This window comes from Opisthocomus hoazin, chromosome Z (genome assembly GCF_030867145.1).
Source record: "Opisthocomus hoazin isolate bOpiHoa1 chromosome Z, bOpiHoa1.hap1, whole genome shotgun sequence".
NCBI lineage: Eukaryota > Metazoa > Chordata > Aves > Opisthocomiformes > Opisthocomidae > Opisthocomus > Opisthocomus hoazin.
This window is the reverse complement of record NC_134454.1, coordinates 32,334,174-32,355,388: the sequence shown is the minus strand read 5'-3', so window position 1 is coordinate 32,355,388 and position 21,215 is coordinate 32,334,174. Positions and strand designations below refer to the sequence as shown.

General features: G+C 44.0%; 1 protein-coding gene across 1 annotated transcript in view; it reads right to left on the bottom strand.

Moving 5' to 3' along the window:
• Positions 1–21,215, bottom strand: part of LOC104335458 (PALM2-AKAP2 fusion protein) — a 230,588-nt gene that overhangs the window by 161,897 nt on the left and 47,476 nt on the right. Inside the window, 2 exon segments of the mRNA XM_075447212.1 lie at positions 3,094–3,115; positions 3,701–3,815. Coding sequence (XP_075303327.1) covers positions 3,094–3,115; positions 3,701–3,815 — 137 coding nt within the window.

Genomic DNA, 21,215 nt, shown 5'->3' with positions numbered 1-21,215 from the left:
CCAAGAATCTGTGCTTGACTTCTCTGACGACTTGCGTGTTTATTTTGTTGTTCGGCCGCACAGCTTATGAAGATCAGAGGGAGAGAAAACAGAAGCTCCTCTAAGCAATGTGCTGGGAACTAAACAACCCAGGCCAGGTTTCCAGAGCCACATCTTTGCCAAATATATGCTAAGACACACCAAATGAAAACGGAGGTTTGTGCAAACTGTAGAATTACTGCAACTGAGGCTTCTGTATATTGACTGAGGTAGCAGCACATAGTTTGCATACAGATGGCTAAATATTGCAGAGGATGACTTCAGCCCTGAGGCAAATTCAGCAGTCAAGGGAGCTGCATAAGAACTTAATGTGGCTTTATTTTATACATACATTGAGCCATAAACATATGCACACACAGAGTAAGAGCTCTTTCCATTTATTCACAACGTGCATGCAGCATAGCACTACAGTGTGCCTAGTTTTGACTGCAGACCTGAGCAGCAAGAAACGATGTCAATCCTAGCATCATCTCAGCCCTTGTTTAACGGAGAGCTCTTCAGTGACAATCCACCAAGGAGCTGGCAGAAGCATGACTGCATGTGACAGGCCCCCAGCCCCCAGCCTCAGCATTTTTGGTCTGCTTTCTCTCGCGCGGCAATCTACGAAGGCAACGTGTGTTCCTACCCTGGAAAATGTAGGGTTTGTGTTTATTGTGCATGGATGACTTCAAGCTCAGAAATGCTCATTGCCAAGTACAGCCGTTTTGTGGGAAGGGTGGGAAAGACACAGATAGTTACTTGATCAGCCACCAGTGCTCACCACCTCCTCTCCTCTTCCCTCACAGCCTTCACCTGGAACCCTTTGGACTCTCAGCTCCCTATAGTTGTGCTTTCTGCACACTCAAAACTCTGTCACCACCACATATATGGCACAAAAACATGCACAGGGACACAATGGTAAGATAAGACAGTTTCTGTACCATCATCAGGTTTAGAATGAAGAAGCAAACTAAGGTGAGGTTTATGGACTTGAAATCTTTTGGGATGTGGCAGCGGCTGAAGAAATTGCCCCAATAAGTTGGTGTTGGTTTGTGTCTGTGTTTTACACAGCCTTCCAGTGTTATCCAATGGCTCCTGCCATTTTCCTCTGCAGCATATGCTACGGATGTCTGCCAGACAGATGGCTTATCTGCTGCAACAAAGCAAGTCCTACATGTTTTTAAAGGAAGGAAAAATGTATGTTACCAAGTGCTTGCAGCTGTCCACGTACATTTTTTCTCCCTGCTTTGATGAGCTACCCTCACAGACTGTTGTCAGAGAGCAGAAAACAGAGGACCTGTTTGGCTTTCACCATGTGGAGATGTTCAGTCACATAGTACCCACAGCGGGAGGGCTAACAGGACAGCTTGTAGCCTTGGTCATCCCTAGGGGAGCAGAGTACGGTACCACCTAGAGTATGACCCAGGCCCACCTCAGCCCACAGGGACAGACTGTCAAGAGGATGAGGCAAGATATATAAAGCAAAGTGGTCTGGAAGAGAAGAGGTACTGGTTAACTTAGCTGTATCCCCTGCTCCCTCTGCTTGCACAATTATTCAGAAGTCTCTCTCTTGTCTTTGGTGTGATTTGCCAATTTCTGTTACCCTGTCACGAGCTGTCCTTTATTCCAGCTCTGTCTGTGAGGATCCACTGAAAGCAGGCAAAATCTGGAGAACAGTGAGGCTCCCCTTGAACCCAATAAAATACCACATTGCTACAAGAAAATAAGTTCAGGGAAACTACTGCTTCATTATTTGCTAGCTGGGGCTTCCTTTGGTTCTCATTTTATCAAAATGTACATGAAGAGGCAGACTGCATCTTGCAGGAGTCATAAAATCTCCTGCATACTTTGGGTGCTAATTCCTGTAGGCTCCATTCCTCTTTTGGAAACTTACCATGGTGAAATTCTGCATAGATACAAAATATTTGCCATTCTGAATCTTTATTTACTTTGTCATAGCCAATTTCAAATGCTCCAGGAGGAGGAAGGAAGAGCAAGTTCTTACTATGGAGCATCCTATCTGGGACTTTTTTTTTTTTGACAACTGGATTTAACGTAAAACTTGAATTACAGAGCTAACAGCAGTGAACTAGATCTGTGAGTTAAAAAGATAACCTTCTTACTATCTCATATTAATCCCCTCAGAAAGACTCTCCCCAAAACTGCTCCATGTCAGCTCACTTACTACATATTAATCTTCCATTGTGTCCCAGTGCTTTAATTTTAGGATCATCCTGCATATTACTCATCTGTACTCACAGTACAGTTGGGCATGGCTTTGTCAGCAGCTGGAGGAAATAGTCGTCACCAGTGTTTTGCATCTTGTCAGTTCAAAGACACGTACTGAGAATGAGAGTCTGGAGCACAGGTTTATCTGCAGATGGATCAGCTTAATATCCTTCCTGGGTCCTAAGAGTCCTGGAGATGCACTACAAGGCTCTCTAGCTTTCTGAGAAGCAACTACATTATTTTCTCACTCAGACACCTAAATTTATAGCTCAGCTTTTGACCTGATCACACATAGTGTGCTGCTGAGTTCATAAACTGGGAATTATTACATCTTCATACACCCATGTGAGGTTTTCCTTCTATAAGAATCATCATGCAGTAAGTATCATTCATCAGTGAAGTAATCTAATTTCAATAGCTGTTCCTGTAGATAATGAATAGTCCTCTGTATTTAACTGTTTACCAACAGAGCATGTACGCGTACAATGGAGTATTGGAGATTGACCACAGTGAGGTGAAAAGGAATCTGCAGTGCAGGGCTATCATGTCGTGAGAGGGTCAATAACACAGAAGTTGTATGATGTCTGTTTCAAGTCATCCCGGCTGTTCTGTTGTTTTGTGTGCACATAAGAAGAGGTGGAGCTCTACCAAAGGAAAAGTGTTTCACCCCAATAGTGCCATTTGTGCTTGCACTATAGCAACACCAAAGAAAGAGGTAATGGTTCTAGCAATAAATCAGAAACACACAATGAAGAGAAGAACCTCCACTCTGTAAACCTGTGCAACAAAGCTATGGTAACAACTCTTGTTAAACTGAAGGCTATGCAATAATAAAAAGGCACTTACCACCATCCTGGAGTGAGAAACTCTGTAAAGAGAAAAAAATGATTGGTTAATTTTTTTTATATTTTGAAGTTCTGATTTTTATGCTAGGCTTGCTTTTATGGTTCTTTGTTATTTTTAGCTGGCTAATTGGGGATGTGGCTCCTCAGGTTTAGGTACCATTAGAGGTTGAGGGAGAGGGACATGGCGTAACTGAAAGGAGAACACTACTGTTTGTTGCAGGCTGTCATGTTTGGAAATGGTATTTGTGGCAAATGCCACTATACCTGGGTGCCACTGGGATCAGGGAAGTTTGATATGCCTTCCAGGATCCTGCTGATATCTTCCAGTGGGGCCGTAAGCTCACATGGTTTCCTTGCAGTTAAGCTAGGTAGACAGTCTTTGAAATTACTCTGCAAAAAAAGCTGAAGTGGGAAGGGGAAATCCGAATAACTCAACCAAAACAGATCTGACACCTCTATATCTTTTCTAGTCTTATTCATCCTGGTTTGAGCTAAGTGCTACGCAACCGCCCTCAATCTTCCCATAAGTGCATGAATTACAACTGCTGCTTTCAGACAGTGCTAAGAAGGTAGCTAGGTTTCAATCTGTGCCTGAGTTTTTCAAATACCTTTTGCAAATTGTCGAAGGATTTCTCAGTCTCCTTTAGTTTCTCCAGAATTATTTGTTCTTTGGCAGATATTTGGGATTCCTCACTTTCTAATTTCTGTATTTCTTGTTCCAGCCTGTGGAAGATGTAAAGACACGCACATACACACAAAAATAAAACATGTAAAAATTATTTCAATGAGCCATAATTTCCTTGTATTAATTAGAATCTCAAATGTCATCAGGAAAAATTTTCACTCTTGTTGTTCACAACTGCTTTCCCAGCACATGAAGGGGACCTGAATTATTTGTAAAACATACAGATCTATTTAAGAGAAAAACAGTAATTCTTTTATTATCCACTTCTGCAAAAACATGTACAGACTAACTGAAAGTATACCTTTGTAATTCTTCCCCCCAATTCCTATAACATGGCTCAGATATGCAATTCCATTTTAGAAATCATGATATGGTATATAACCATAGATAAGTAGTAGTAATTAGAGGAATACATGTCTTCTAATGTTTCTGTGCTCCAGACAAGGAAACTGGAAATAGTTGGAAGCTGGCAGTCAACCAGTTGTGTTAGAAGTTTCTCATGAACCAGTACTTTGCCCACTCCTGACAATAACCGTTAAGGAAGCCGAAAGCTTTGGATATCCATCCATGCTTTCTACTGTTACTGCATGATACTGGGGACCCCAGAGAATTAAGGTAATGAAATAGACAGGCTGCTCATAAAATAAACTTATTTTGCTAGGCGTTAAGCATTCAGCGCTCTTGTTTCTCATGTCGAGACCTAATGGCACTCATTCCTTACGATGTGTTGATTGTGATTTGGGATACAATTTAATCAGGGTTAGGTTCTCCATTACTTTAACTCAGACCTCCTTTATTGATATGATTTATGCAGGTGCAGGAATATTCCCTCTATCTCTATTTTTATGTATACTACCGTCTTTATTTACTCACTTGTGAACAACAAAAAAAAATCTGTAATATGAGCTAAGATGAACACTTTGAACAGCAGTAGTTACCTAAAACTCCCTTTGTCTTCAGAAAGAGCTGCAACTGCTCACAGCTCATTGGACCGTATTTCTTTGAATGTGACAGATCAGCATTGCCCAGTACTTTCCTAACCCACCGCCGCTCGCTCTTGCCTTTCTGCTACTACTTCTCTGCTTCTCAAGTGAAGGACCAGGGCACTGATCCAAGCTAAAGGGACACATTTTTGCTCTTTCCCAGCCCTGCTCAGCACAGGATTTCATTAATGATTTTTCGATCACAAGGCAGAGGGCAAGGACAAGGTGACAGTGAGCAGGTAGGGAGGAGGAAGGGAGAGATTGCTCCTTTCAGGGACTTGACAGCTTAAGTTGCTTGTGAAATTGATGTGTTTAAATATAGATGCAGGAGTCTAACTTAAGGCACCCACCTGGGAATTTTTTTCCCTACTTTCTAATTGTGCAAGGATGAAAGATGTGTGGCACTTGCTGATAACGATTTTCATTACAGGGAGGCAAAAGTGTCACAGCCTGAAGTGGCTGCAGACGGAAAAAGGCAGATTTTCCTCTCCTGAAGTACATGAATACCTAATAGTCTCATATTCGTGGTGATTTGTCAAACCGCTCCTCGTACGTGCACCATTTTTTGTGCAGCAGTTCAAAACTATAGCAGGTTTGTCATTAATTGTTTGGTCATCCAGAGAAAGTGTGTTTGTAATGTATGCACATTTGCACTTGCATATCCACACCCAGCGACTGATTGGATTCATATTTTCTTCCTTTGTGGCTACTCGCTCTTTTGTTTTTACTTGTTTATGTCTCTTTTATTCTCCCCTCCACGTTCAGTTCTTCAGTTTCTGCTTCATTCATGCCAACCTACACTCACCATCAAAATTAGTTGGGCAGATGCAACATTAGCTTACCCTGTTTCAATAAGACATCTTGTCTTTTTTTTTTTTTTTCCCTGAATTCCTTCTTCAGTTCCTTTAGAAGTGATATTAGCAACAACTTACTAAAGAGGAAAGGGATAGAGACAGAGCTGCCAGGATTTAGAAACATGTGTTAAGCTGGTAGGGACACAGATTTCCTATGTGACACTGAGTAAGAATGCACACAAACTCGTCCTGTAGGTGCAAATTGCCCTTTTTCCACTGAAATCAGTGCAGGCAGAATGAAAGTCTCCCAGGCATTGTGCAGAATGGATCTGAATTCCCAATCATGGCAGGAAAAATACAGACCATTCAGCCAGAATGTACCTGTTACACGGCATATGGGTCATATACCAAGTGTTAATATCCACAGGAGGTTGCTTTATATCCTTTAGCTCAATTTTATACTAGTCTCGTCTGTACTCTCTAGGCTTAAAGGTTGAGGTAATGTTGTTGAGGTACTGAGGTAACAGAAATACTGAAAGACACAGTTTCCATATGAGCTGTTCTACACATTCATCGGTAAACCACCTGGGCACTACAGACCTTACTGGAAATTTTGGGCCTATAGTCTTCACTACTTCCTTTGGGCTGCCTTTTTACACAGGGGCCAGCAATGCAATAATTAAATCCTTTATTTTTTTAGTGAGCTTCATGTTATCAGAATTGCTGAGTGATAAGGACAACTGCCTGCTTTTTTGGTAACAAGATACAACAGAGACATGCAAATTTGGTCTGAAACCCAAAATGCACTAGTATCACATCTGTTTCAAGCAACATGCTATATAATGGTTTAAACAATAATAAATCCATTTACAGTGCACATGTACGTACATATACAAAGTGCTTACATTCTTCCTGTGTAAACCTGGTAAATATTGAATAATATCCTTTTCTTTTAGCCCAGTTTAAAAAGGATGTTTCTTAATTGTCATGTGACACCTGGCAAGGAAACCTTATAATTCCCTTGTTCCTGGCTTAGAAAATTTCAGGCTGGTTGAAAGACGGTCAAAACAATGAAGCCAGTTAAATAAACAAGTACAATATCTGGAGCGCTGTAGGGAAAAAAATAAAAATGGAGATGTGTAAAACAGACTGTTAGTATTGATGCTTATTGGCCTAAGAAGTTATCTGATCGCTGGGATTTGCTAAACTATTTATACAAGGAGAAAAAGTGGGTCAGGTAGTCCAGAGCTGCTTTGGCATGGTTATGTTTTTTTTCAGTAGATGTACACAGAGGCCGATTTTCCTGAATATCGCAGAAATAAACAGCAGAGATTTTGCTGCTCAGAAAGCCAAGCCTGCCTTGCTGTTAGCCTGTCTGTCCCACAGCTTTCTGTAAACGATGGCTGCTATAAGCACCTGAGGGTGTAACAGGATTTTCAGGGGGGGTGAGAAAAGCAGCCCGTGTAAGCCAAGCAATCCTCCTGCTCATGTTAACAGTGCTGTGCTGCTATGAAAGGGAAGAAACTATGAACAGCAGAAGGGATGTTGTCTCTTGGACAGTATTTTGCTGTCATTTGAGTGCACCCCATTTGCTTGGTTAGTAAGATGACAAGCTCAAAGGAAAATTCAAGCTGGGGGTGACCTCGGGAGGTGTCTAGCCCAACCTCCTGCTCAAAGCCACGAAATCAGACCAGGATGCTCATAGTTTCTTCTAGTCTCGACTTGAAACTCCCCAGTAATGGCGGGGGAAAAAAGGAAAAAATTAAAGATACTCATAGGCTTTCTCTTTTATAGTCGGTGGCTATCAGATATGATGCCTTGCAAAATTCAGACCAGAACCTCTCAGTACTGCAGGGGAAGAGGATGCATCAGACTGCTAAAGGAAGTCTGGTCTGTGGATTTGGTGGGATTTTGACCAAACCAGGAGGCCACACAAGTGTAGGCAAGGTGGGCAGTGGGGTTTCTGAGAGGACAGGAGGTGGAAGCAACAAATGACCTTTCCTGCAGAGATGCTGGGATCAGGACCAAAGGAGCTGTCAGGTAGCACAGAAGACTGTTTAATTTATGTGTCGAAAAGGGGAATTAAGAAGAGGATCTAAGAGATGAAGAGGCAGAAGGAGAGGTTTTGGACTGTGGTATGTGTACATGTGCATTTATGTTTAGCACTCAGCACCCAACAAACATTATATTTGGATATAGGGTCTGTTTTGTGTTCCAGTCTGAAGGTGATTAATGCACTTTCTCTAGGCGAAGATTTCCTCTGTTTCCCATGCTTAGATGTTGAAACCCACAGACTTGGGCTGTCATTTTCCTCTCCACTGAAAGGCAGAGGCTTTTCTGGCACAAGGTGCTTTTACCTTGACCCCAGGAGGGACCCCAGGCATGATCTTGCAAGGCACTCACACAGCTAGTGCAGAGTCACACTGCTTTCCAACAGGAGCACACAAATCCCAGGTAAGCAGAACTACGCTTCCTCTATCCAGCTAATTAACGCTGGCAGACACATGATTTCTAGAGATCCTACATTTGGCTTAGCAGCGTTTTATTTCTTGGGGTGGGATGATAACAGCATTATTAACAGGGAGACGGCTGCAGGTTTATGGACCAGTTTCTTTAGCCTGTACTAGCTCTGTGTGCGGGGTTGCACCTGAGGAATGCTCATGTACTTTCTGCAGTGAAGACAGAAATGTAACTGAAGTTCTGTCTCCAGCATACATGTCAGTGGAAAAAAAGAACATTCATTAACACGAATAAGTAAAATACACAAGTATTCAGAACTTAAGAGAAAAACAGGAAAGACCTAATCAGAGTAAACACTTGAAGGGAAAAGGCGATGGATGCTTATGTAGAGTGGGGGACGGTTCAGCTGTAAGCTGATTATTTTGCCATTGCTTGACTGAGGCCCTAAATCACCCTGATGTAAAAGGCACAAAGAAGCCATGGACCTGGATATTACTAACTAATGACAGGTCTGTCGGAGCTGAACATCCTGAGGTGTTATAGATGGTATTAAAATATCACATTCCCACGCAGAGAGCTGCAACAAACCCTTCTGATGCTCACTAAGCAGAAAGTTAAACACTAAGTTTAGGGATAACTGGGCTTTACCATAGGGATGAAATTGCTCTCTGCACAAGCTGTGCCATCTCAAGGATCTTGTCCTCATGAAACTTTTGACCACACAGCAAGAACAGAACTTGAAACTTGACATGCAGCATCCACCCTTCTGCGAGCACAGAGCCATGTGCATTTTCCTGCTGTGCAGAAGAGTGCTGGCAAATACGCTCCAGCGCGTGGGCCTCTCGTTCCCACTTCTTGGTCACTGTACAGGCTTTTTGGGGCAGCAGGGTACCTGTTAGCTCACCCAGGCTCAGAATAATCTTGGAAAATGAGGTGCAAGGGAAGAAATGAGTGACTTTGAATTGGGGTGGGGAAAGGGTTCTCCCTGCAAGATGTGTAAGTCTTTCATTTAGACTGTTTAAACCAGCACAACCGGAGAAGATATAGGGAACTGTACCCTAAATCCCAGTCCAGCACCTCAGCCCTTGACATGCTTTTTGTACCTGAATCAACTGCCAAGAACCAGCCACCTGGCTGTTAACCAACACGCCTAAGAAACTGGAGTGTTTACCTACATGCCACAGCGATGAACAGTGCCCTTCGTATGCTGCAGAGGAGGGGGAAATCACTGTCTAATACTTGGTTTAGTTTCCACATTGGATGAGTTTTCTTAGCAAACACTGGCAGTTGTGCCAAAGCCAGCTGGACCATCCACACACAGCCAGTGCTGATGGCAAAAAAACTGCTTGATTTCAGCTCTGTTGCAGCATCTCAAATGGGATTCGAGAGCTGAGTAATTCAATGCCTCTTAGTTTAGTCTTTCTGCAGAGCTCATCCTTTTTGAATGGCTTGCCCTCAAAGAGGGAAGCTGGCAGTGCACGTCTTCTGATTTCCAAAAAGCTGTTGTTTACAGAGTGCAGCTGATAATCGAGAGCGGCAAACTTAATTAGCATCTTTGAAAAGGCAAAACCTCCGTGACTTGAAAGACTGGGAATACATTATCACCAATCAATGCTTGGAAATGAGATTCAGGCACGATACTGAAGGAGTTGCTCTGGTAATCTGTATGAATCTTCCTGAATACACAGGAAGGGAAACAATTCCCTTCACCAACCGAAAGTTACAACCCAGTATCAGCTGATGAACTGGAGAAGAGAGGAAAAGCTCTCTCTTTGCTGTCTAAAGTAAATGTGTATACACACCTGCATAGAAACAGAGATGTATATTGAAACTTTGCATCTGCCTGGTTTAGGACCAGGCTAATCCCTGCTGGTTAGACAAATCAAGGCTAGTGAGTTAAGCACTAGGCACAGGATTTCTTGAGCTGAACATGATGGGATGCAAACCCCAATTATCATTACCCTGAGTCAGTTAGCAAAACATTGCCCGCTCGAGGTGTAGAAGGCTTAGTGCTGAGGTAACACAAATGCTTTGACCTGGAATTGCAGAAGTTATACAACTGAGTCCCTTTCCTTGCCAAAGCAACACCATGTTTGTGTATTAATTTTTCTCAGTGGTTTGCCTGATGCAGCGTTGAATCTCCCAAGCATGGGGACCTCCAGTCCTCTCTCAGGTGACTCTTCCTCCAGCTACAATCGCTTTTTCATGACCTGCTTTTTCTCTATTTTAGAGAAATGTTATCTCATTCCTCTATCATCTTCCCATATCACCTGAACACACAACTTCTTTCCCCCACAGAATTTACAGGCCACACTTGTTTTTGGACTTTTACAAGCATGAGTCTTCCAGGGCCAAGTTCTTCCAGTCCTCTTTAAATGGGAGATGTCTCCAGCCTGGGTGAGATTGCAACCTTGAAAACTTCCCACTGCTTCGGGAAAGGGCAGATCACTGACTGGAAATCAGTGAATCACTGATCCAGTGCCTTGGAGGATTGCCCATATGGCAGAGGAGCACGTGGCTTGACCCTCCTCTGGGCAATGAGGGACAAGAATGGAAAAAAAAAAAGCCCTGATCTGAACCCGGTCCCCTGGCTAGTGACAAAAGAGGTGAAAGAGCAAAGAGTCAACTTATTTTCTCCCTGTCTGCTGATACCAGAGTGTTTGGATCTGAAAGCTCCCATTTATGCTCCTGACCAGGCTTCAGGTAGGACCTGGCAGATCTGACCGAGTCCCTTTATTTCCCTGACCAGCCAAGTAAAGACCCTGATAGCTTAACCTGCTCTGGCAGAGTGCAGCTATGCACATGAAAATTCATTTATGTTTAGCAACAGATGCCAGAAGCTCAGCTGTACAGTGGACTGCGTTATTTATGTCTTGGGAGAGGTCCAAGAACTGGAGGGAGAGCGATCAGTGGACAACTGTTGAGCGCTAGTTCTTCCATAGAGCAGCAGCGCTGGCTACTGCAGCGTTACCCAGGGTTGGCATGGATATATGATCAAAATGAACTCATGATCTTATGCAACACCCATACCACAAGCTGCAAAGGAAGGAGGATGTCTTTATGCAACTCCTATACACACCGGTATATTGGAGATACGCATTCAGTTACCTAGAAGCATTTACAGGGAAGGTAAAAAGAAACAAAATTATTCAAAGTATTTGCCCTGAAGAGATTTCAGCCTCCCATGGTCATTGCAGGGAGAGTGGACTAGATGACCTTCAAAGTTCCCTTCCAGCCCAAACCATTCTACAGTTCTGTGATTCTATGTCCAGACTGGGAACACACCTTTCGTCCCTGATGTACAATGTCAGCTGAGAGGTGAGCTGCTGCAGGTCATGGGGAGCTCAGGGCAGAGCATGACACCAAATTTACACCCCTCGGGTTGCAGCTGGATGGCCATTAGGATACCCTAGCATCCAGCTGTTTCCAGGTGGGCTCCATAACCTCCACGTTAAGTGGCTGTCCACAGTGGAAAGTTCAGACAGACACTGGCTGTTGGTTTTCTATCCTTACTGAAAATTACAGCTGCTTATAGAGGGGCCACAGCACAAATGCAATAAATTTCTGCAAGCTTGGAGTGCCAGCAGTGCCACATTGAAAAGCAAAACATGTGGGAGACTGGGTTTAAAGGCAGCGCTGTTGCCTAGGGCTGGAGAGGGCGTGTTGTCTTCTGCCTGGACCTCAGGTCACTACAGCTTTTTGCTCAACTAGCTGCTCTGGGCTCCTGCCTGCGAGACCTGGGAAGGTGGTCTCTGTGTTTCTGTCTGCTCTTCCCAGGGAGCTGACGAGGGTCTTGCACAGCGAGTCTTGCAGAATACAGCACTCCTGTCCCTCTTGGTCACACTCTTTCCCTCATGTAAGCCAAGAGCATTCACTTTTGACTGTCCAACCAACATTCATATCTGTGGTATGGCTCTTTTGTCACCTTCACTAAAAGCTGCATTTCTCAGTAAAGAGGTCCTCAGAGCATGGAGGATCATGCTTCACATGGGATCAAGACCCTTCCTAGCTTCTAGGATGAAGGATGCGTGTAGCTTTATAACTTCTACAAGTATTATAGAAAGGGGAAAATCTAAGCATCAGCTGCAGCAGATGGGAACAGTAACACTTCAGAGGAGAGAGTCCATGTGTGCTCACACTGCGTGGTGTTATATATAACATATTATATATTATTATTTATATATAACATGACATGTAGTATGTTATATAGCTATAAATCCCTAAAAATTGTGACTCACCTTCTGGTGCGTTTCTGCTTGTCATAACCACTGGGAAATGATGATATGGCTGCACGAATGCGGCTGTTGATGTTGAGAGATTGACTGCTATAAGCAATTGCTATCTTGTTAGTACAATGCAATTTTCAATCTGTGTATAGGAGAACTTTCACCTAAAAGGGCCTGAGCAAAAGTTCATGAGTTCACCCGAGTCAAAAGTGTTAATGGGTTTTGGAGTCACTTGGTAATATTTTTTCCGCTGTCTCTTTCCGTGAGCTGTGTTTGTGGCTCTTTTGCTCAGAGAAGTGTGAATGCAGAGGGATGATGAAACAGGAGCCATGAGCCCGCGCAGTGCACAGCGCTCACTGGGCTGTGCTGATCTGCAGCCCTGACTACCCAGGGTGAAGCAATGATGTGGGATGTGCATTACTCAGTCCCTCCACATGGAACACCTGGAAAAGCTGTTTTGACAGTGCCATACAAATACCAGCAAGGATACATGTGTCCAAACTTTCTGAGGAAAAAGAAAGTCTGGAAGAAAGTCTTCCATTTTACAGAGCTAGCAACTGACCGAACGGAAAGACTCTCTGTAGCCAAACTGCACACAGCAGACGAAAGTGTGTGTGCTGCTGGTTTTTTCATTCTGGATTTTTTTCTGAACTGCATTTTTTCTCTTTTGCTCAGCTTGTAGTGATAATTCTTTCCACTTGTCTTGGGCCAAAGATTGAGATTTTTTTCAATCTCAAAGATATAAATATTTTTGATATAAATATTTTTCTTCCTCTGATGTACCTATTACTTAGATTATCTGGAATGGATGCTAATACAAAGTAGCAGTGGTTACATCAGCATTTGCTTTTTTCTTTGCAGTGCCACATGGATCTTAGCAAACTCAAGATCATTGTTAAGATAAATACTAGAGCAGTGAAAAAAAAAATTCACAGTCAATTCTAATTTCCTGGCTGTGTTGATAAGACGCAGAAGTTCCTTATTGCCACGAAGATGTGCACCAAAGTTTCACTCTGGGACTCATTGCAGGTGTTGTGTTTCTTCTGAAGAAATTATTTGAAATGATGAACTGAGATATGCTATAGTATGTCTGTTCTTACTGTTCACACAAGGTGTTTTGGTAAACACCAGCACCAAAACCACAGTAGTATCAGCCTACTAACGCCCATATAAGTCATTGAGAAGATCAAGGGATGTTTAAGAAAAGTATATACTAGCTGTTCATACATATGTTAGGTAAATTACAGTCTAAGCCTAACCAGGAATACCTGAGAGCACATCTGAAAATGCTCCAGTTTGTGGATTTGCCGTAATACATACATGTGTAGATACATGCACATTGAGTGAAAGACAAGATTTTTCCTGGTACAGACAGCATTTTTTTCCCCTCATTGGTATCCCTTCTCTTCCTTGGGTTCCTGCACAGATTATTTTGACACCAGACTCCAGCCGAGTCTCTTTCCTCTGCTGAGGCAGAGCACTAACTCCATCCAAAGTCAATGACAATTTGTTCCTTACTGATCAAAACCCAGGGTTTCACTCCTTGTGCATTTCCCATTTGGGATGTTTTGAATCCCACCCTGCCCCCATCATGTGTGACTTACAGCAGTTTCGGAGCACATGCAAATAACTCCTTCATATGGCAATCTAATCATCACTGAAAAGGTGCTGCAGTTGTTTACTAGAAAAGCAATGTTGATATAAATAGCAATCATGGGCTGGAGTTGCCTGTTTTAGCCCTGCTGTAGCCTCCGGCAAATCACTTTGTCTCCATTTCCTCATCTTGATACAATACATTTTGCCAGTCCTATACAGTCCAATCATACACCAGACTATGCTTACCCCTCGTAGATCTGTTAGCTGGTATTATTAATTACAGATATTCACTGTGCACATGAGTTTTCTCTGATTTTTGTTTGACTTGACTCAGATTTGCTGCTAAAGACTGCATGGACTTTGTAATGGACTTCTGATTCGAACAAGGCATTACCTATATGCTTTCTGCCGTGGTGGCTCAAAATGTGCTGTTTCAAGGAACATGGTGCTTACAAGCCTACTTGATGGCTTAAGAAGAAAGTGCTGCCCAGCACCCATCACTCTGACCTAAGGTAACCCCCTTGATTGATCAAATATAGTCTGAGAATAATACTAAAATTGAAAATGAGCCCCAGAGAATCCAGGCTGTTGCACTGAAAATGTGAAAACCCGAACAAAGGTATTATAATTGGTGTGATAACACTTTCTCTGTATCCTGGCTGTCATGGGGCTGTGAGAGCACAACTACCTTACTGCCATGGAAAGCTGCAGCTTACAGGGATCCCACCTGCCTCCCTCGGACCTTCTTTAACAAACTTTTTCTTGCCTTTATTGTTGTGTTTTAGTAACTGCCTGAACCTGTAAGTGCCCTCTGAAGCCCTTGATGAAGGATTTAGATGGGTATGTGCAGCTGACAGTCAGTGTACCTCAGGCACTGAGCTTTATTAGGTCCTTTCAAAAATTCCCCATATTATGTGCCCCTCACAAATACACAAATGCCTTTCTCTGCACTTCTTGCCAAGAGTGACTTTGACAGCAGGGACACAAAACGAGCAGCGGGGCAGGAAGGGGAACACCCAGTAGGAGCTGTTAGTTGTTTTGTTTTCTTCTTGATGCAAACAGTTTCTTGGATTTGAACTTTGTGAATTTGCCCTCTGCTGTCATTCACTCACGGGAACTCACAGTGCATTCTTCCAGGGTGAAGGCTGATGCGAGGCAAGGAACGTGTCCTGTGGGAACGGACAGAATCTGCATCAGGAGCAATGAGGGATGCACGAAGCTGCTCCTATCCTGAGCACGATGACGGCAAGCGTCCTGATCCTGATTCATCCATCTGATCTAACTTAGAGCTTTTGTGTTGTGTTTGTTTATTTATCTGTGCTTGGCAGCAAACAAACCCGTGCCCCAGAAAGCATTGGAACAAACATGGCTTCACTGGGGAGAGGTTTTGCCTTGGTGGGATAACTCCAAGGTTATCCAAAGTGCTCCTGCCGAGGCAAATCAAGCCAATCAGGAAGCCCCCAGAAATGTGGGCTGTGCTCCGTTTGTTGTTTCCACCCTTAGACATTTCCTGCTATTGTTCTTGTGATTTTCTCTGAGTGTCCATGGGGCTGGAGGGTGGTGCTGCTACCGCTGGCAAGGGTTTTTGGGAAGGCCACTAGTCATCTCTGGGCACATGGAGAGCTCTTTGCTGTTCCTTTCACAGACTCCCAGTACAAATTTCCAGCACACAATTGCAGGGATGTTGGGACTATGGTGGCAACTGCATCTCAGTGAGCAAAGCAAAGTGCCTTTTGCCACTAGCCATGCTCAGCTGGGCAATAATGAAATCATGTCATGAAATGATGAATGAAATTCAGCTCATGAAATTGCTGAACACCCCAGAAGAAGCAGAAGGTGGGTGGGTGGAAGCAGCAAGTCCACAGCATCCTGGGATTCATTGAGAGCTGTAGAAAGCTGAGGAAATACAGACTGTACTCTAGAAACTGTTTGCTCTAGTTGTATCTCTTCCATTCAGAGCCTGGTTTTCTCTTGCCAGGAGTACAGGAGGTCAGCTACAATGGCCTAACCCCATCACACCATTAGAGGACCAGACGAGATATAACTATCCAGGTCTCCCAGGGACAATGCCTGTATCTCATTTTTTTAAATCTCTGAGTTTCATAATGATGTTTTTCTTTCATCAGATGTATCTCATGAGTTTCTACCTGCAGCAGGAAGGACTGAGAAGAGCTGGGTGCTGCACTCCCCGTGCTCCAGTCTCAGCTGGAAATCCCAGCAAACAGTTCCTAGTCCCCCCATGACCTGCTCAGGTAATGATGAGCACATGTTTGGTTTTCATCTACAGTGTAAGAAAACTTCCTGTGCTGTGGAGAAATTGTGATTCTGATTTTGTGCTCAGGCAGCATCTGTAATTCTGCAGAGAGATCCTTGGAAGTGTAGTGTCATTTCTGAGCTGTACTGGTGAACAGAGCCAGCTACACAGCTGTGTGAATGAAGAAAAAAGTGGAAAACTTGCTCTGAGATTGCTTGGGGCTTACTTTTCCAGCCCTTTGCTCCACATTACCTAACATCAGCCACACCTGAGTCATTGCTGTACAATCCCTCACAGTGCTGGAGTGTGAATTGAAAGAAAGGAGAACAAGTTTAATAGCATGACAATGCCCTCCTTTTTATTTTCCGCGATGGATCATAAGCTTCCCTTACTGCCTCATGGAAAGTTGTAACGAGGCACAATTTTAATTGTGGGAAGCTGCAAAATTTGTCTTGACTTTGTGCTGTGTGTTTGTGGTTGGAGTCAGCTGACGGCTTCCTGCCTGCATGGGTCTCGGACGGGTGAAATTCTTGACCCCTGGACTTCCTAAGAGCTGCAGAGCTTCCAAGTCAGGATAAAGCAGACATCTGGGCTGATTTGGTGCAGGGGAGAGAAAACCAGCCAGCAGAGCACCTGTAGCCCAGGATGGGTTAGAAAAGGCATTATTTTCCTTTTTAAGAGAGCATTTAAAAGTACGCCTGGGTCTACAGTTTGATGGTTGGCCTGCAGCTGGTGATGGAGCATAGCAGAGAAGCAGCACAGGACTGCATTTCTGAGGGTAAATATCATAGAGAAGAACCTCAAAGCCATCTAGCAGTGTGGTAGCCCCCTAATTTTTAATAAATTACCTTGCACTCAGTTCATTATTCTTTCTGCAACAAGCTGAGGAAAGTGAAGTGTAGCCTGATGGGTTCCTGGCTATGATCCTGGGGAAGGGCTTGTTGTGAGAAGCTGGTTCACCTTCTGTGGTTTCAGTGGATCCCGTGACTATGCAAAATGTCCTCCCAGGGGTCTCCTCGCCTGTGTGAACAATCCCTGTGCTGGGATGTGGTACTGAGGGATGGGGCAGCAAGAGGAGTTGTTCCACGTCACATCTCTGGAAATTCCTGCTATGTAACTAGGGAAAAGAGACTAGCGTTTTGCAGGACTTTCCCAAAGTCTAAATGGTTTATTTTGTCTGGTTTTGAGTCTCACAGTGATCTTGAATTTCAAGGATCCTGGCCTGGAGAAAACCTCATTTGAGCCTTGTGAAACCCATGAACATTCTTGGTTTTACCTGTACGATTGAATCCCTCGTCTCATTTCCGTGTCTGCTATGTTTTCTATGTTGGTATTTGAGCAAGGCATTCAAGTAAAATAAGCTCTTGGAAGAACTGGCAATAGTAAATGTGAGACTGTTGTGAAAATCTGGTCAGGTTTACAGCACTGACAGAACATTTTCATTTGCTTTGTCTAGAATTTCACAACAACGTGAGACCAAGGGCAACGACTTTGCAGATGCCCATATTATTGAGAAGGCTATGTCCCATTTCACAGTTTATTTCATGGAACATGGGAACATGGGCATGGGACATGGGAAGTTAAGAAATTACTGACTAGTTTTTAAGCTACAAAACATGCAAGTAGGCACCTTCAGGGATTTACAAAAAAGCTTAAAAGACATAGAGATTCTCCTGAAAATGGGAGGCTGGTACTTCTGAGTTGATCTTCTGTTATTTCCTTGCCAATTTGTGTACAGTTCTGAACACTTTTGCAGCTTTATTGTTTAAAGGGGCTTCATCTATGGATGTTTATGGTTGAATTGATAGGGCAGTACACAACAGAGCCGTACTCAAAGTGTTGAATCTAAACAAAGAGATAAACAGGCATTAAACTGTAGATATGTACATGGTTCCAGTAGTTTGAATGCATGAACTGATACAATTGGATGCAAGCACATGTTGAAGTGTATCTCTGACTCAAGGCTTAAAGGGCAACTGCATTAATCGGCCGAAGAGAGTTCAAAAGTAGGAAGGTTGTCCCAGTGCATTGGAATGGGCTGACTAAGAGTGAAATTAAAATAAAATTCCTTGTTTGAAATACAGCATACACACTGAAAGCAAGCAACAATATTCTGGGAGCTGGAACGGCATCAGCTTCATTACAACTACCACTAGACGAGGGCAGTTGGAAGTTCAGGCTATCAAGATGACCAGCCAAAGGGCTGGCAGGTTAGTCAGCACCAGATGGACACCACCAGCTGTCTAAATGCTTTCTCGCTCATTTGCGATTGGCCTCATTTGTGGCTGAGCTCCCTGGCTCTGCCTGCGGTTCTTAGCTCTGCTGTTGGCAGCCCCCTTGGCATACACTCTGCAGCCAGCGTGCAAGCTCCCGTCAGTGTGGCAGTCCCTGAAGGAGCTGCGGGAGTTATGGGTTTGTCAGTCATGCCCTACTCTAACAAAATTTGCTTCATTAGCAGTGTGAAACACCCACGGCACCCTTTCTTTCCACTCTCCTTTACTTTTTTCATTTTTTCGTCTTCTCATATTCGTGTCAGCTGTTGTGATCAGTCACAAAGAGGCACTTTGTGATGCTGGTACAGGACTGCTGATAATTGCCACCTTACACGATGTTTACACTAAGAAGGAGCAGTCTAAAAATGCAGTTTTGTGCCAAAAACAGCCCTGCCAGTAACCCTACCTGGCTTCTTCCCAGTGATCCAAATCCAAACTGAGTTCTCTTGTGGCCTTCTGCCTATAGGACTGCTCTGGTCTCCGCTCATTTCCCCACTGCATGCCTCCTGCTATCTGTTTGGGACTTGGAGTACTAAGTCCAGAAAGTCCTCTTGCAGAAAGTCCTCCTACATTTCCGTGTTCCTGCCTTCTTCACTGGCATATCCTCTTTGGGAAATATCAAAGTCTCAAGGCCAACAAGGCCTTTTAAAGCTCCATAGCTACAAAGCAAGGGAACCTGGGAACACCCTTATGCTACCGTCCAAAAACTGTGTGGATTGATTTGTAGAAGGACATGAACCACAGTTTAGATGAGGAAAGGTGAGTTGGCTAGTTTGTAATTGTTTTAGACAGCTTGAAGTTTGAACTTAAAGATGACAGGAACATCTACTTGCATTGGAAAGGCTGGTCATGCAACAACCACCGATGTGAAGGATCAGCAAAGGACATGGTTGTTGTGCCACACAGAGCTCGGTGGGCACGCTGGAGTTGCAGAGGATGGATCCTGCCTGGCCCTGCACCACAGCTCTCACCATCATGTTTTCACAGCATTATTTCTGCTTGTGGTTGGCTCAGAGGGGTGCTACTGAGAAAGAAAGTAGCAACCATTTCCAAAGGTTCCAGCCAAACCACCTCACCACTGGCTTCCTGGTGTTACAGTCAGGTGGGAAAGAAAGCAGAGGTGTGTTGCTGCTTTTGAACAAGTTGGTGCGGTTACAGATGTGAAGAGGTACAACACTCAGCAAAAGAAGATGAAGGACAAAGGGGGAGAGTTGTTTTCTCTGACAGCATGCCAGCAAGAGCTGGGGAGACCTATGGTCAGTTTATCATGTCCATGCACATGATGTAGGTCGTCATAGATGGGTTATTTTCACCCAGAATCACAAGTTTAGCTGTTGTAGCTTGTCCAGCTATCCTGCCATCCGAGAGGCAGAAGATGACTCAGTGTATCCTGTCTGTGGTCACTTAATGCTCTGGGAAGGTGGCTGAAGTTGTACTTTACTCCACATTTGTGGAGGGCTGGTTGTGGACTGTGGCTTATTACCATGGCTGATGTGGAACATGATAAGGTGATGTACTCTGGTAACTTGACCATGACTTTGAGCCCTTCCTCTCTTTCTGTTTCAAAATCCTGTCCCTGAAATCAGCACTGCAGTAAATACCTGCTTGACAGGAGTGCTCCCAAAGACTGGCCAGGGGGGAAAAAATACCGCAGATAAATGCAACTTTTTTAGTAGAGAGTGCTAAATGTGTCCAATACATCTTGCACAGCCCATAGCTATTTTCTCTTTTCTCATTTCCCCTTGGCCCTCCCTAGCACATTTTTCCTTTGCTGAGCCTTGGCTCTTCCCATAACATTTGTGTGGAGTCGCGTATCACAGTGTAGGAAATGCTTGTTTAGCAGAGTTTTGTCCCCTAATAAAAATAATACAACAAAACTTCAGATGTACATGTTAAATACACTTCAATGGACAAAGGGAGCGCTGCAGAATGCCCCCAAATGCTAACCTTCACTTGAGCTTCTGCACCGGTTTGTACAAAGAAAGTAGTATTATCATGAAGGTCACATACTAGCTTCCCTTTTGGCTGTGTGCTATGCGGCTTGTGTCGGTAGCCAGAAAGGATTCCTCTGCAGATGGACTGATGCTGCCCGGGGGACAGAAACAGGTCTACCACAGCGGTGAAGAATCAAGAAGAGGGGTCCAGGTCCAGCTATTAAAAACCCAGGAAAATAATAATAAGAAAAATCCCTGCCACTGCACGCACAAGCAGATTTTACAGGGTGGGATTGCCGGAGGAAGCGTTTCTCTGCAGTGTATGGGGCCATCTAGTGAGCTCGGTCATCATAGCAGCTCCGCGCTCCCCGTTGCTCTCCGTCCTGATCGTCCCCAAGGCAAGGCTTCACACGCTAGCTGCCAGCAAGACACACGCACACACGCGGTATTTTCCACTGCAAGGTGAAAGCAGGAACACCACTGCAGGAGGTGAGAGGATGACATCAGAAAGGGCACGGCTGATGCCATGGAGCTTGGCACGCTGGGCTTCTGTGGGACATCAGAAACACAGCTACACAGGCAGTGGAAAGGCAGCGTGCTAGTTTCCACTGAATCGTGTCCTCAGCTGCAGAGCTGGTGGTGACAAGGGAACTGCTGAGACAGAGGACATCACAGCAATTGGGATGGTGATAAAACCTTGTGAGGAGCAAGGAGAAATTAGTTCCTCAATATTCTGTGGTGGTTTCCCTGACAAACACCTGGTGAGGTGCAATGCAATGGGAAAGTGAAGTGTTAATAATTTTCAGATCTCAGAGAACTGATGCTTGTGTTTTTCATGCTGCTGGACTGACAGTCTTGGAAGGGCAACTGCTGCAATGCAAAGCATTATACCCACAAACTTCTGTAACCGGTCTTCGC